The sequence below is a fragment of the Lepus europaeus genome, chromosome 11, assembly GCF_033115175.1.
Source record: "Lepus europaeus isolate LE1 chromosome 11, mLepTim1.pri, whole genome shotgun sequence".
Lineage (NCBI taxonomy): Eukaryota > Metazoa > Chordata > Mammalia > Lagomorpha > Leporidae > Lepus > Lepus europaeus.
In genome coordinates, this window is record NC_084837.1 from 109,368,895 (window position 1) to 109,381,684 (window position 12,790).

The window sequence follows — 12,790 nt, forward strand, 5'->3', positions numbered from 1 at the left end:
TACAGAGAGAGGTAGTGACAAAGAGGTCTTCCATCTGCTGGTTCACTCCCCGGATGGCCTCAGTGGCTGGAGCTGAGCCGATCCGAAGCCAGGAGCCAGGAGCTTCTTCCAGGTCTCCCCCACAGGTGCAGGGGCCCAAGGACTTGGGCCATCTTCTACTGCTTTCCTAGGCCATAGCAGAGAGCTCAATTGGAAGTGGAGCAGCCGGGACTCGAACCGGTGCCCATATGGGATGCCAGTGCTTCAGGCCAGGGCTTTAACCTGCTGCACCACAGCGCTGGCCCCTTCTATTAATTCTGTAAGTTGAGTGGTACAAGTCTTCTGATTTTCTTCAAGATTTGGCTAGTCTGGATCTTTGGGCTCTCCATATACAACTTAGTCACCTTATCAATACGCATGAAGTAACTCACTGGGATTTTAATTCAAACTGCTTTTAATTTATAGATCAAGTTGGGAAGAACTGACAGTACTGTCTTCCTATCAGTAAACATTTTTTAGTCTTCCTCATATAGATCTTGGGAATATTAATTTATATCTATTTCTGGGCCTTATATATTAATGCAAGTGGTATGTTTTTAATTTCAAATTCACAGTTCCCATTCCTGGTATATAGGGAAGCAATTGCTTTTCTATATTAATTTTTGGTGTATTGTATTAACCTTATATGCTGCAAACTTACGATAATGCTTAATTAGTTCCATGATTTTTTTAAATGTTGACATTTCCTGCAGATAGCGTGTCATCTGCAAACAATTCCGTTTTAGTTGATTTGTTCCTCTCTGGGAGAGTTTTGGTACATTCCATCCTTCAAGGAACTGGTCCATTATCAAAGCTCTGGGCATAGAACTGCTCATAAAATTCCTTTACTATCTCCTATGCACGTGGGATCCGCAGTAATGGCCCCTTTCATTTCCGAGAGCCAAGTTTTAACATTACAGGTATGTCATGGCCCTGTGGGACTCCCAGAGGCTGCCCCCGACTAGGTTTCCAGATGCCGCTCAGCTCTCTTGTTGGTTAAGTGCTACCCACCTCCTGTCTCCACTGTCGTGGCTTTCTATTCCACTGGCCCTCTGAATTAATCTTGTTGCTTCTGTGTTAATAGGACAAGGTAGAGAAATGTCAAGGCTATGTTTGAAAAGATGGAACACAGGTCTGCTGGGGACAAATGGCATCCTTGATGTGATCTCCCTGTGCATGGACATGTCTATTTATGGGGAGTCTTTTCATTACTCTTTTTTTTTTTTCTGACAGGCAGAGTGGACAGTGAGAGAGAGAGAGAAAGGTCTTCCTTTGCCATTGGTTCACCCTCCAATGGCCGCTGCGGCCGGCGCATCTCGCTGATCCGAAGCCAGGAGCCAGGTACTTCTCCTGGTCTCCCATGCAGGTGCAGGGCCCGAGCACTTGGGCCATCCTCCACTGTCTTCCCGGGCCATAGCAGAGAGCTGGCCTGGAAGAGGGGCAACCGGGACAGAATCCGGCGCCCCAACTGAGACTAGAACCCGGTGTGCCGGCGCCGCAAGGCGGAGGATTAGCCTGTTAAGCCACGGCGCCGGCCCTTTTCATTACTCTTAATAATGCTTCAGAACTCATTCTTGAGAGCTTCAACGCACACCGTTCACTTCCTGGGCGACTGGCAGGCTGGACCCATGGTTCTGGCTTTCTAGTTTGCTGGTGTGAAGAAACGCAGCAGACCCTGAAAATTAAACTCTTTTCTCCAGTCACTTCCAGCCGTGTTCAGGTTTTCTATGAGAACAATCATATAATGTGCAAACGTGAGTTTTTCCCTTTCTTCTTAAGACTTGCTCTTGTCTTGCTTGATTGGCTCTGACTGCCACACAGTTCTTAGCCTAAGCAGCGACAGCGGCTGGCCATCCGTTGTTTCCGGGTTTGGAAGGAAGCCAGTTTCTTCTTTTGGTAAATGCTTGGATTTTGATTTGTTTGGTTGATTGATTTTATGTAGAAACCATTAGCTTAAGGAAATCTTTTTCTAGCCCTAATTTATCAAGGATATTTTCGAAGTCATGAATGGATGTTAAATTCTATTAAACAACTATCTGAATCTATTGATTGCTTGCTCATTATAACCTGCCAATGCCACCATTTAAATTTACAGATTCTAATATTAAATCACCCTTAAATACTCAGGTAGAACACGCAAGTAAACAAACATTTCCAACCTAGAATTCTAGATGGAAGTGCTGCCTGTGGCTACCTCATGTTTCAGAAAGGCTGGTGCCAACCGTCTGGAAACCACAGGGCAAAACGGTCCACGCGCCCAGCTGCCCACTCCTCCAGTCACCCTCTTCCAGTCTCCCTAATCCAGCTCGCCAAAGGAGCCCCTCCCTGCCGGCTGTCAGTCAATGTGACCTGGCGGAACGGCCTCACAGATGAGGGCTAGGAAAGTGGCGAGGAGACTCTGGGCTGTGCAGAAATGCTGAGGCCTCGGGTTCACAGGGAGTAAGATGACGGCGTATCAGCGGAAGACCAGTCAGAAGGAGACTCCAGACAGACAACGGCCACACGCCTGCAAACATTACGAAGAAGGAAACTAAAAGGCCGAAAGACAAATTCACTGCTAGAGTAAGTATGAGAACAGAATAATACAAGGGAGCATTCTGGTTTTCCTTTTTATTTAATCAAAGACTGTGGATAAACATAAATACAGCACAATTACTTCAGATCATTCTTCATATTGTACACACACAGACCGAGGAGCGTAACCTGAAAGAAATCTGCAGCCAGCAATGAAATGCACACAGCTTTTTCTTCCCTCGCTCAAAAAAAATTTTTAAACACACAAACTAAGAATCTCATCATACATACTCATCTCCTGTGACAAATGATTCAGACATAAATAGTGGCTACAAAGAAACTATCAGCTACCACACGTGTAACCTTTGTGAATGAGAGAACAGAAGCAGCCATGATGATCAAGATACATTCAGTTACTGATAACTAGCCGTGCCCTAGAGGGCATCACCCGAAGGGAAATCGTGCTGCAGAGAAAAGCTATATATACATACACAACGAGGAAATGAACTGCAAGAGGAACGCATGCGTGTTTAATACTGGAAAAATCACAGCCTTCCAAAATTTCTCCACGTTTGTTATAAAAGCCCTCTGCACTCGACTAAAATTAAAATGATCTTAAAAGGATAATACTTGTAAAGTTTAAGTCTTTTCAGCCACAGAAACTGCAATGGAAATAAATGTTCAGAGTCATTTTCAAAACAAAAACAAAAATCTATTCTTCTGATGACATGCATGATTAAAAGGTCTATGCAAGATACATTGCTCTACCTTCCCAGTGACTAGGAAAAAAAACCTCAAGTCAATTTTTAGTTTGCAGATGGTCAAAGGATTTTGTATTCCAGGAGGAGTTCAAATCTTCTGGATCTTTTCACCAACAACGACTGGATTTTCTTTTCTGATTTTCTCAGCAGCATCAGCTTTGTAATTGTAAGAGCAATTGTGTACATCCGAGTAACGGTGCACACCACAGTAAACATTTCCACACCGGCATTCAAACCCTGAAAATGGATGACACACAGACGTGAGTCGGGCGAAGGGCGAGGGCGTCGTCCTGTGGCGTAACTAATGCTGAGCAGCGCCCTGTGTCCGGGGCACCCATGCAGAGAACCACTCCCAATGCACATCAGCACAAGCACATTCTCAAAGCTCACCAGCTCACAGCTTCAATTCTTAACTCCTTTCTACAAATACAGGTTTTACCAGACGAGTCCCAACCACTTCTCTGAGCTCAGTCTTTGCCTGCGGAATGGCCAGAATCACTTCCTATCAAAAACAGGGGTTGCTAACTTGAACACGTGAAACATTTTTCAAACCCAAACGCTGCAAAGTAAACACAGCCCACTGTGGAAAGCCATCTTCAACACTGCACTGAGACAGAGCAGAGCCTCTGCGAGCCGTGCTGACGGAGTCCCGCACGAGCTTCTCCCGCACTGCGCCCGGCTGAGACAGTGCGTGCATCCAGAGGCAGGCTGTGTAACGTGAATCTACCTGCTCGTGTGGGCAGGACACGGAGCCTTTCCAAGACTCACGTTCTGCTTCTGTAACTCTGGAGTCACAGATTAAATAAGGAATGTATTAAGTCCACACATAGTGTAAACACACAATACATGCTACTTGATTTTAAGGAAATGCCAAAGGCTAGAAGCCAAAACAGAGATGTAACAGCTAAAGAACATCTTTACAGAAAAACTGGTGCTGGGGGCGGGCGGTGGGCCTAGCAGCCAAGACACCAGTTAGGATGCCCGCGTCCCACAGCAGAGTGCGGGGCTCCCACTGATGTCAACCCTGGGAGGCAACGGGTGGTGACCCATGTAGTCGGGTCCCTGCCACTACTGAGGTCCTGGCTCCTAGTGGTCATTGCAGGCAGTGGGGAGTGAACCACAGGTGGGAGGTTCCCTGTTCCTCAAATAAATACAAATTTAAAAATAAATAAATAAAAATCAAACTGGACCTGCTGTCCCGAATTAGGATTTTACTGTGTTGTGAAATTGTTGGAAATGGAGCTTAGGAATCAGTATTTTAAACACTGACGTTTGAACTTAACCTCCTTTACCACATTTTTTAACTTCAAAAACAGATTCTAAAACTTCATAATGAAAGAAAAATGCAGCAGTGACCCTAGATTAGAACGACACAAAGGACAGGGTGAAAATTACTCACCCTGCAATCCCAGAGTCTGAGAGTTCTGTTTGACATTAAATACGTATACTTTGCGATGCCTTGTTTATTCATGTTTATATTCCTTACATACACCCCTGACAAGGTGTGGGTCAGCATCCTGAGTTTCAGACTCTAATGTAATATCTCTTCTTCTTCATCACCAACCCCTTCAGGCAGAGAGAACCATCCTGAAGCACAACTGTGCTCCGAATCTGACCTACTCTCCTCTGTCCACCTGCCAGGCTTCAGGCAAGTGTTCAGAGAGCACCGGGCGCAGGAACTCTCAGCACTGCGGGTGCTTGCCGCCCCTCACCCCCGTCTGACTCTGGGCCTCAGCTCCATCCCACACCCCGTGGTCCCCAAGGGAGCTCCGTGCTTTCCTTTCTCTGCGCTTCTGCCCCAGCCGCCATCCTGCTGGAACGGGACCAGCTCCGTCGGTGACAAGTCCTCAGCATCAGTCAAGGCCCAGCCGAGACACGGCCTCCACCAGGCTCGCTGCACGCACATCCACGGTCCTTGCTCAGTAGTTTTCAACACTGTTTTCTCCCTCTCTGCTTACCACCACCACCGAACCACTGGGCTAGGGCAGCCAGCACCGGCACAACTACTCGGTGTGGCAGCACTGGGCTGCGCGGGCGGGACACGGAGCTCAGCCTCAGCTACAGATGGCACAGCACCGGGCAGGCAGGTACCCTGGCACCGGGCACACGGACCTCGCTGGTCCTGACGTGGCAGCCTCAGCTCCGTCACTTCACTGGAGCCATCTCACTAGAACTATTTCTATGTAAGAAGATCGGCAGCTGCAGTGTGTCCGCCACGTAATTGTCCTGGGAGCAGACACAATGCTGACTCAGGACAGCGACAGTGCGCCACACGTGCTCCGGAACATCAGCTTAGTCCGAAGCCACGGATCAGCCCTTACCGGTCAGTCCCAGCTTCTTCCTGCACATGAAACAGCGGCTCTTCTTCTGTTTCGGTTTCTCAGCAGACTTGCTCTGCTCTTCAGACGGTAGCTGTGCCGTATCTGATACCGAAGCTGACAAAACAGGAAGGTGGCAAGTTTAATGATTCAAACAAGAATCTGATGCTGGGGATGCGATCCCCCTCCCACCGGATCCATTCTTCAGTTGTTTGAGCACGAGACACGCCTACATTAAACAGCAAAGCCGTGTACAGAACACCTCCCCGCTCAGTTCAGCATATGATCAGGCGCACAGACAACAACCCAGAGCAGACAGAGCTGACTTGTAGGCCGCGACCCCAGAGGCTGATCCCAGATAGTCCTCCTCTGGCTCACCTAGAGTACCTGACCTCATCCCAGACGGTTGGTCCTCTTCCAGCTCACCCTAGAGTACCTGACCTCATCCCAGACGGTCCTCCTCCGGCTCACCTAGAGTACCTGACCTCATCCCAGACGGTCCTCCTCCGGCTCACCTGGAGTACCTGACCTCATCCCAGACGGTCCTCCTCCAGCTCACCTAGGGTACCTGACCTCATCCCAGACGGTCCTCCTCCGGCTCACCCTAGAGTACCTGACCTCATCCCGGACGGTCCTCCTCCGGCTCACCTAGAGTACCTGACCTCATCCCAGATGGTCCTCCTCTGGCTCACCTAGAGTACCTGACCTCATCCCAGATGGTCCTCCTCCAGCTCACCCTAGAGTACCTGACCTCATCCCAGACGGTCCTCCTCCAGCTCACCTAGAGTACCTGACCTCATCCCAGACGGTCCTCTTCCAGCTCACCTAGAGTACCTGACCTCATCCCAGACGGTCCTCCTCCGGCTCACCTAGAGTACCTGACCTCATCCCAGACGGTCCTCCTCCGGCTCACCTAGAGTACCTGACCTCATCCCAGACGGTCCTCCTCCAGCTCACCCTAGGGTACCTGACCTCATCCCGGACGGTCCTCCTCCAGCTCACCCTAGAGTACCTGACCTCATCCCAGACGGTCCTCCTCCAGCTCACCCTAGAGTACCTGACCTCATCCCAGACGGTCCTCCTCCGGCTCACCCTAGAGTACCTGACCTCATCCCAGACGGTCCTCCTCCGGCTCACCTAGGGTACCTGACCTCATCCCAGACGGTCCTCCTCCGGCTCACCCTAGAGTACCTGACCTCATCCCAGACGGTCCTCCTCCAGCTCACCTAGAGTACCTGACCTCATCCCAGACGGTCCTCCTCCGGCTCACCCTAGAGTACCTGACCTCATCCCGGACGGTTGGTCCTCCTCCAGCTCACCCTAGAGTACCTGACCTCATCCCAGACGGTCCTCCTCCAGCTCACCTAGAGTACCTGACCTCATCCCAGACGGTCCTCCTCCAGCTCACCTAGAGTACCTGACCTCACACACACTGTCCTCCAGTTCACCCTAGAGTAACAGACCAGCAGGCGGCACCCTCGGAGAACCTGTCCTGCGGTGTCCTGCGGGAGGGTGAACAGAATGGCTGCATGCAGGCCCCTGAAGTTTCTCAAGGTCACAGCTGTGTACACTCCTCAGAGCACGGAGGGGAAAAACAAGTGTTCTTTGGCACACTGTTTGTCTAACGCTCTCAAGAGTGTCTCACATTGAAAACAAACCATGTAAAATGTTAGGAGTAAGATACACTGAGGCAAAGAAAATTTAAAGTATTAGAGTTAAGATAAATAGATGCATTTACGTATTGAAACCAAGGCCAGAGTCAGGTCATATTCCTGCCGTGTGCCCTGCTCCTGTCACTCACCACGCTGCTCAGCGTCAGCGTCTAGAAACATGACCTTGTGGGCGTGACACCGGCTCTGCAGCAGGGAGTGCCTTGCCCCAGCTGCAGCTCTCACCTCTCCGGTTTCATCATCACAGGTCCATCTCCTCTGTAATGGGAAATGCCACGCACCTTTGCTCGCATCTCCCAAACTACCCACATGCCTTTCCCTCATCCTCACTGGACCTAGGCCGTCTTCTTTCTTTAGGGTCCAGATCAAATGCCCTTCCTGGCTCAGTTCTCTGCAGTTTTTCACTACGACCAGCTTTCACAGCCTTCCCAAATACTGGGTCTGTCACCAGAGCCCCTCTTCAGTCTACCTCCCCACCCAGCATCCAACTACCTTCATCTGCCGTGGGTGGAAAGCTAGGCATGTTCCTTCCACTGGGACCCATCTTGGAAGCCCAGGATGTCCTTCGCCCTCTTCTCTAGCCACTCCCTCCCCATACTCTGTGCCTTAGCATCACTGAAGTGCAGGCACTAGTGCCGCCCTGGGCACACCAAACTCTCACCCCTGGGCATCGGCACACTCTTTCCCTGGCTAACACCGATCTGTGTTTCCTACTGAGCTGTCTCATCACCTCCAACCCCGCTGCCCCGCCCCATCAGCTGAGGTTGGAAACCCTCCTCTGTGTGCTCACGCTGTCAGGACTGTGTTCTCCGAGGGCAGGAACCTGTCCTATTTCTCTCCATCACCGTGGCTTCTACCACTCCACACCAAGTGGCTGACCCACCGGATTCATGTGCAGGAGGTAAGACGGCATCTTTTCCCCATGTGAATCTGCAGCACCTATTACAGCAAATGCACGCACTACACCTCCAACGCCGGCTGCAGTGCACTCTAACCTAGGTGTGCTAACACACTGCCTCCTGCCGGCAACATAACAGGACAAAATGCAGGATGCCCCACCCTAACAGGCAAATATGCACTAATGAGGACTACTCCACCTAGACACGTGGACACAGTTCCTGTGATACAAACATCTGATTTTTGAAACAGAACATGGACACACAAAACCTCCAATTTCCATTAACAGACATCCCTACCATGTTAGCATCATGAGGGCAAGGGTGAATGTCTACTGTTTTATTCCAGCCCCTGGAGCAGCTCCATGCGGAGCTTAGATACACGTACAGAGCTCAAAACAAGTCATCTCGCAGTCAGGAACAACCCAGCTCTGTGTACTGTCCCCGACACCTAGAATTGATACGCAAGCTGCCTTGCACACAAACAAAACTGGCTTAACTAATGAGTTGCAAACTCTGAATGGTACTTGGAGAAAATGAAAATGTCTCTGTGTGCTACCCATACGCACGCCGTCCAGACCTCGCCAGCAGGTGCGTCAATGTTGACCTCCATGCCCGTCTGAGGCAAGGGCTTTCTTCTAACTGAGGCAAACACTCAATCTTTAAAACTAAGGATCAGCAGGTGATCTCAAAGCTTCCAAGTTGGGGCTCAAGTGTGGGACCAGTAAGGGTCAGTTACGTGCCCATGAGATAAAGGTGACCTTGGCTTACCTGAAACCAGTGGCTGAGAGCCTGAATTTAAACAGCCACCAAATTAAGTCACAGCAAGATGACATGGTAATCTGTACATGTCTATGATTTCCAGAAATTGGCCTGTTTCTCAGCTTATCTGTTAGATTTATGAATGGAGAATGCCTTATCAAGTTTTGGTTATGTAAAATTCAATCTTTAAAAGGGCTACACAGTGACCACTGGCCAAAGGACCAAGACCTGGCTGAACCTAAAGCCACAAGGACAGCCCCCGAGAACCAGGTGGCGGCTACACTTGGAGGTGACAACTGGAGGCAGGCTGCCGGCCTGTGAACCATCACGAAGAGGCGGCCGCCCACTGGTACTGAAGTTGTCCCTGGGCCCGCGTGAGGGCATGAAGACTGTGGAGTAAACTGCTCGGCACTCACTCACGTAGCTGTAACTGGAAACTGGCAACAGAGTCTACTGGCCACTATCGCTGCTTCAGAAAAGCACTGTGCAGGGACAGTTCGCCACCCACATGGAGGGCCACAGTCAGGGGCAACAAGGCCCTCCGCTCTGGGTCTTGGAGAGGAAAAGCAGAAAGTGCTCATGTAACAACAGGTACAGAAAACTACCTAGCACCACCTGTCTGGGGCATAGTCACACATGGTGAGAACTAACAGGGAACAGAAGATGGCATTAGCAGGTAACTCCCAAACATGACCTTAGTATCTAACTGGTCCTGGGGGTGGATGCAATATCCTTGTAACACAATACTCTACACGAGGGGTCTTCAGAAAGGTTGAATGAAATGTGTGTTATGTGAAAATGACATGCAGATCTCCAAGTGATTTGTTTAACTGCGTTTCCCGTGAACTTTTGGAGGTACCCACGTGTGTCCTTTCTCACAGTCTCATCCAAGGAGGAGCCTCAGCGCTTGCACGCTGTTCTCTCTCTGCTCACCTGCCCCTAAGCACGGACAGCACATCACAGTTGAACAGACTGTCATGGAAGGGACAGGGCACGCTCACAGTGGCCCACTGAGACACAGGGCCTGCCCTCTCCCTCCATGTACCAAAAGAGGGTGTGGACTCAATCAAATAAAATGAGAAAAACTTAAAATAGTTTTAAAAAGATAGGCTTGTCATAGTAGCAGCAACCCAAAGGCATGATAGGCATTTAATTTTATATTTTCTAGCAATCATGTTGAAAAGTGAAAGTGGGTAACACCAGCACTTCAAAACTGTACTGAATGTAAGGTGTACTAGAGAATTTCCACGTGGAGGAGCACGAGGTCTTTGAAGCCCAGCGTGTGTGCCGCACCTGCAGGATACCCAGCGGCCGAGTAGCACCAACACTCTGCTTCTGGACTAGCCACGCTTCAAGCGCTCAAGGCCTGCAGTGCCCGTGCTGGACAGAGAGCAGCTCTGCACGTGAGGCTGGTTCCTGTTCCCAGAGAAGCCTTCTACACTCAGCTCCCTAACACGCGACATGGTGTCATTTTAGCAAGCAAAGGGACTCTGGCAGCGATTCCCACTGTCTGGCTCCACATGGACCCTGGCTGCAAGGTCCCCTGGCCTGCACTGCCCTCTCAAGAACCGGTCTGCCCAGTGACTCCCAGCTTCCATGTTTCGCTGCCTGGGTGCCTCTGCGTTTGCCATTTCCCCAGAGCAAAAGCTACCTTCGCAGTCTTTTTCGGGGTGGTGGGGTAGGGACGAGACAAGAGATAACACTGTCACGTGTTCACTTAACCACCTAAACACATTTTCAACTGCTGATGCTAATGATAATGATGAAGTGTCTAATTAGGATATTCACAAGGCCATGAACCTGCCAGAACTAGTCCACTCATCAACACTTCCTAGTCCACTCTAACGCAAAACCTTGTGCGTTGGCAATCACTCCCGACGGCCCTGGTACCTACGCATCTTTCTGTAGGCACCATTCTGCCTATTCCAAACACACCACAACATTGGTCACACACGTGGCTTTCTGCACCCGGCTCCTTCTACTTACCCACCGCACGGGGCTAATGTTGTGGGGGGACGGGTTAGGCCGCCGCCTGCCACTTCGGCATCCCTTCTCCGAGTGCCGGTTTGATTCCTGGCTGTTCTACTTCCAATCTAGCTCCCTGCTATGAAGCCTGGGAAAGCACCTGTCACTCTGTCGACCAAATAAATAAAGTTCATCCACACTGTGCCACGGATCAGAATTTCCTTCCGTCTTGTGGTTTCAGGGTAACCTAGTATGGATGCCATCGGAGTTCTTTCCACTTTTTGGCTACATTGAATAATGCTGCCATGAACCCTTCATGTGCGACTCTCTGTGTGTACAGATGCTTCTCTACCCTTGGAGCGAGGGTGAAACTGCTGGGTCACGTGGGGAACTGTTCTGCATCACCTGCACCATTTTATTTCCCCACCAGAAACGCATGAGCGCCAATGTCTCCACGGCCTTGACAAGACATCACCGAGTACAGTCACCCTCGTGGCTGTGAAGTGGTATCTCTTAGAGCTTTGATTTACACATCCCTAACGATAATGATGCTGAATGTTGTTAACGTGCCTATTGACAACTTGTGCTATCCTCTTTGGAGCAATGTGTATTCAAATCCATTGCCTACTTTTATTTCGGTTGCTTTTTTATTGTTGCATTATAATTATTTCCTTCTATATTTTTATCAGGTATGATTTATAGTTTCTCTCATTCTGTGAACTGTTTTCCATTCTCTTGACAGTGCTGGTTGGACTAACATTTTAAGCTTGATGTACTTCAATTCATTTCGGTTTTTCTTTGGTTGCTATTGCTATAGGTGTCATATCCAAGCAACTACTGCCTAATCCAATACCACAAGTTTAACCTATTTCTTTGAAAAGCTTTATAATTTTAGCTCTTACATTTATTTACATCTATGCTGTATTTTGAAAGATTGTTTCTGCATACAGTATGAGCCAGGGTTGAATTCATTCTTTTTTTTTTTTTTTTTTCCCAATTCATTCTTTTGAATGTGGACATGAGGTTGTCCCAGTATCATCTGCTGAAAGTATTACTCTTTTCCCATAGAATGCTCCTGGCGCCTCTGGAGAAAACCAAGTAGCCATAACTTGGAAGAATATTTCTGGGCTCACACTTGTACCCACTGGTCTGACAATCCTCACGCCAGTGCCACGGGCCTGATGAAAACTATGAAACTGGGAAGAGTTGGTCCTCAACTCTGTTGTTCTGTTTCAAAATGGCTTTGGCTACTTTCATCACTCTTCAAAATCAGAGGAACCCCTGGTTTTTTAACCTGCACAGTTTCCCTCCACCAGTCTAAAGGGATGGTCCTGAACCACTGACTTCCCACGTCCACGCGCTGTGGAGTCGGGAGCCCTCTGGGCTGGGAGGTGCCTGAGAATGCTGGTCGCCCTGTCCCCCAGGGCAGCAGTCCCCTCTCCATGGGCCCTGACAGTAACTCAGCTCCCCGGGATGCGCTCCCCCTCTTCAACGCACCCGTGACTCCGAGGTCCTCTGGCATTACTCGGAGGACACTGGGTGCAGTTTACGAAGCTCACTGCACTTCTATTGTCTCAGTAACTTCAACACCCTACAGACAGACATGGTGATCATCTGCCTTTAAAAATATAAGGGCTCACAGAAGCTAACTGGGGGTGTCAAGCTATGGAAACAGAACCTCTCCATCCAAATTCCACATTCTCTTCAGTGTGGTCCAGGAAGCAGGGACGGAGAGGGTATCCAAGGTTAATTGCACTGTTGAACAAGGCGGCCATTCAAGGACAATGAGTTATAGAAACATGATGAACGTGATTTTTTTTTTAAAGCCAGCTTTTGTGAACTGGAAACCTGAATTGATATTCTTTAAGGGACACTGTGTAAGTGAA

The 12,790-nt window shown here is 49.4% G+C and overlaps 1 protein-coding gene across 8 annotated transcripts in view; it reads right to left on the reverse strand.

Moving 5' to 3' along the window:
* Positions 1-2,613: 2,613 nt before the first annotated feature.
* The window catches only part of ZFAND6 (zinc finger AN1-type containing 6), a 74,785-nt gene continuing 64,608 nt past the window's right edge, over positions 2,614-12,790 (reverse strand). For all 8 annotated transcript variants that reach the window (XM_062206353.1, XM_062206347.1, XM_062206348.1 and 5 more), the window contains 2 exons: positions 5,615-5,728; positions 2,614-3,530 (listed from right to left, as the gene is read on the reverse strand). In XM_062206353.1, the coding sequence (XP_062062337.1) occupies positions 3,382-3,530; positions 5,615-5,728 (263 nt within the window). In that variant the 3' untranslated portion in view covers positions 2,614-3,381. The remainder of the gene's footprint in view (positions 3,531-5,614; positions 5,729-12,790) is intronic.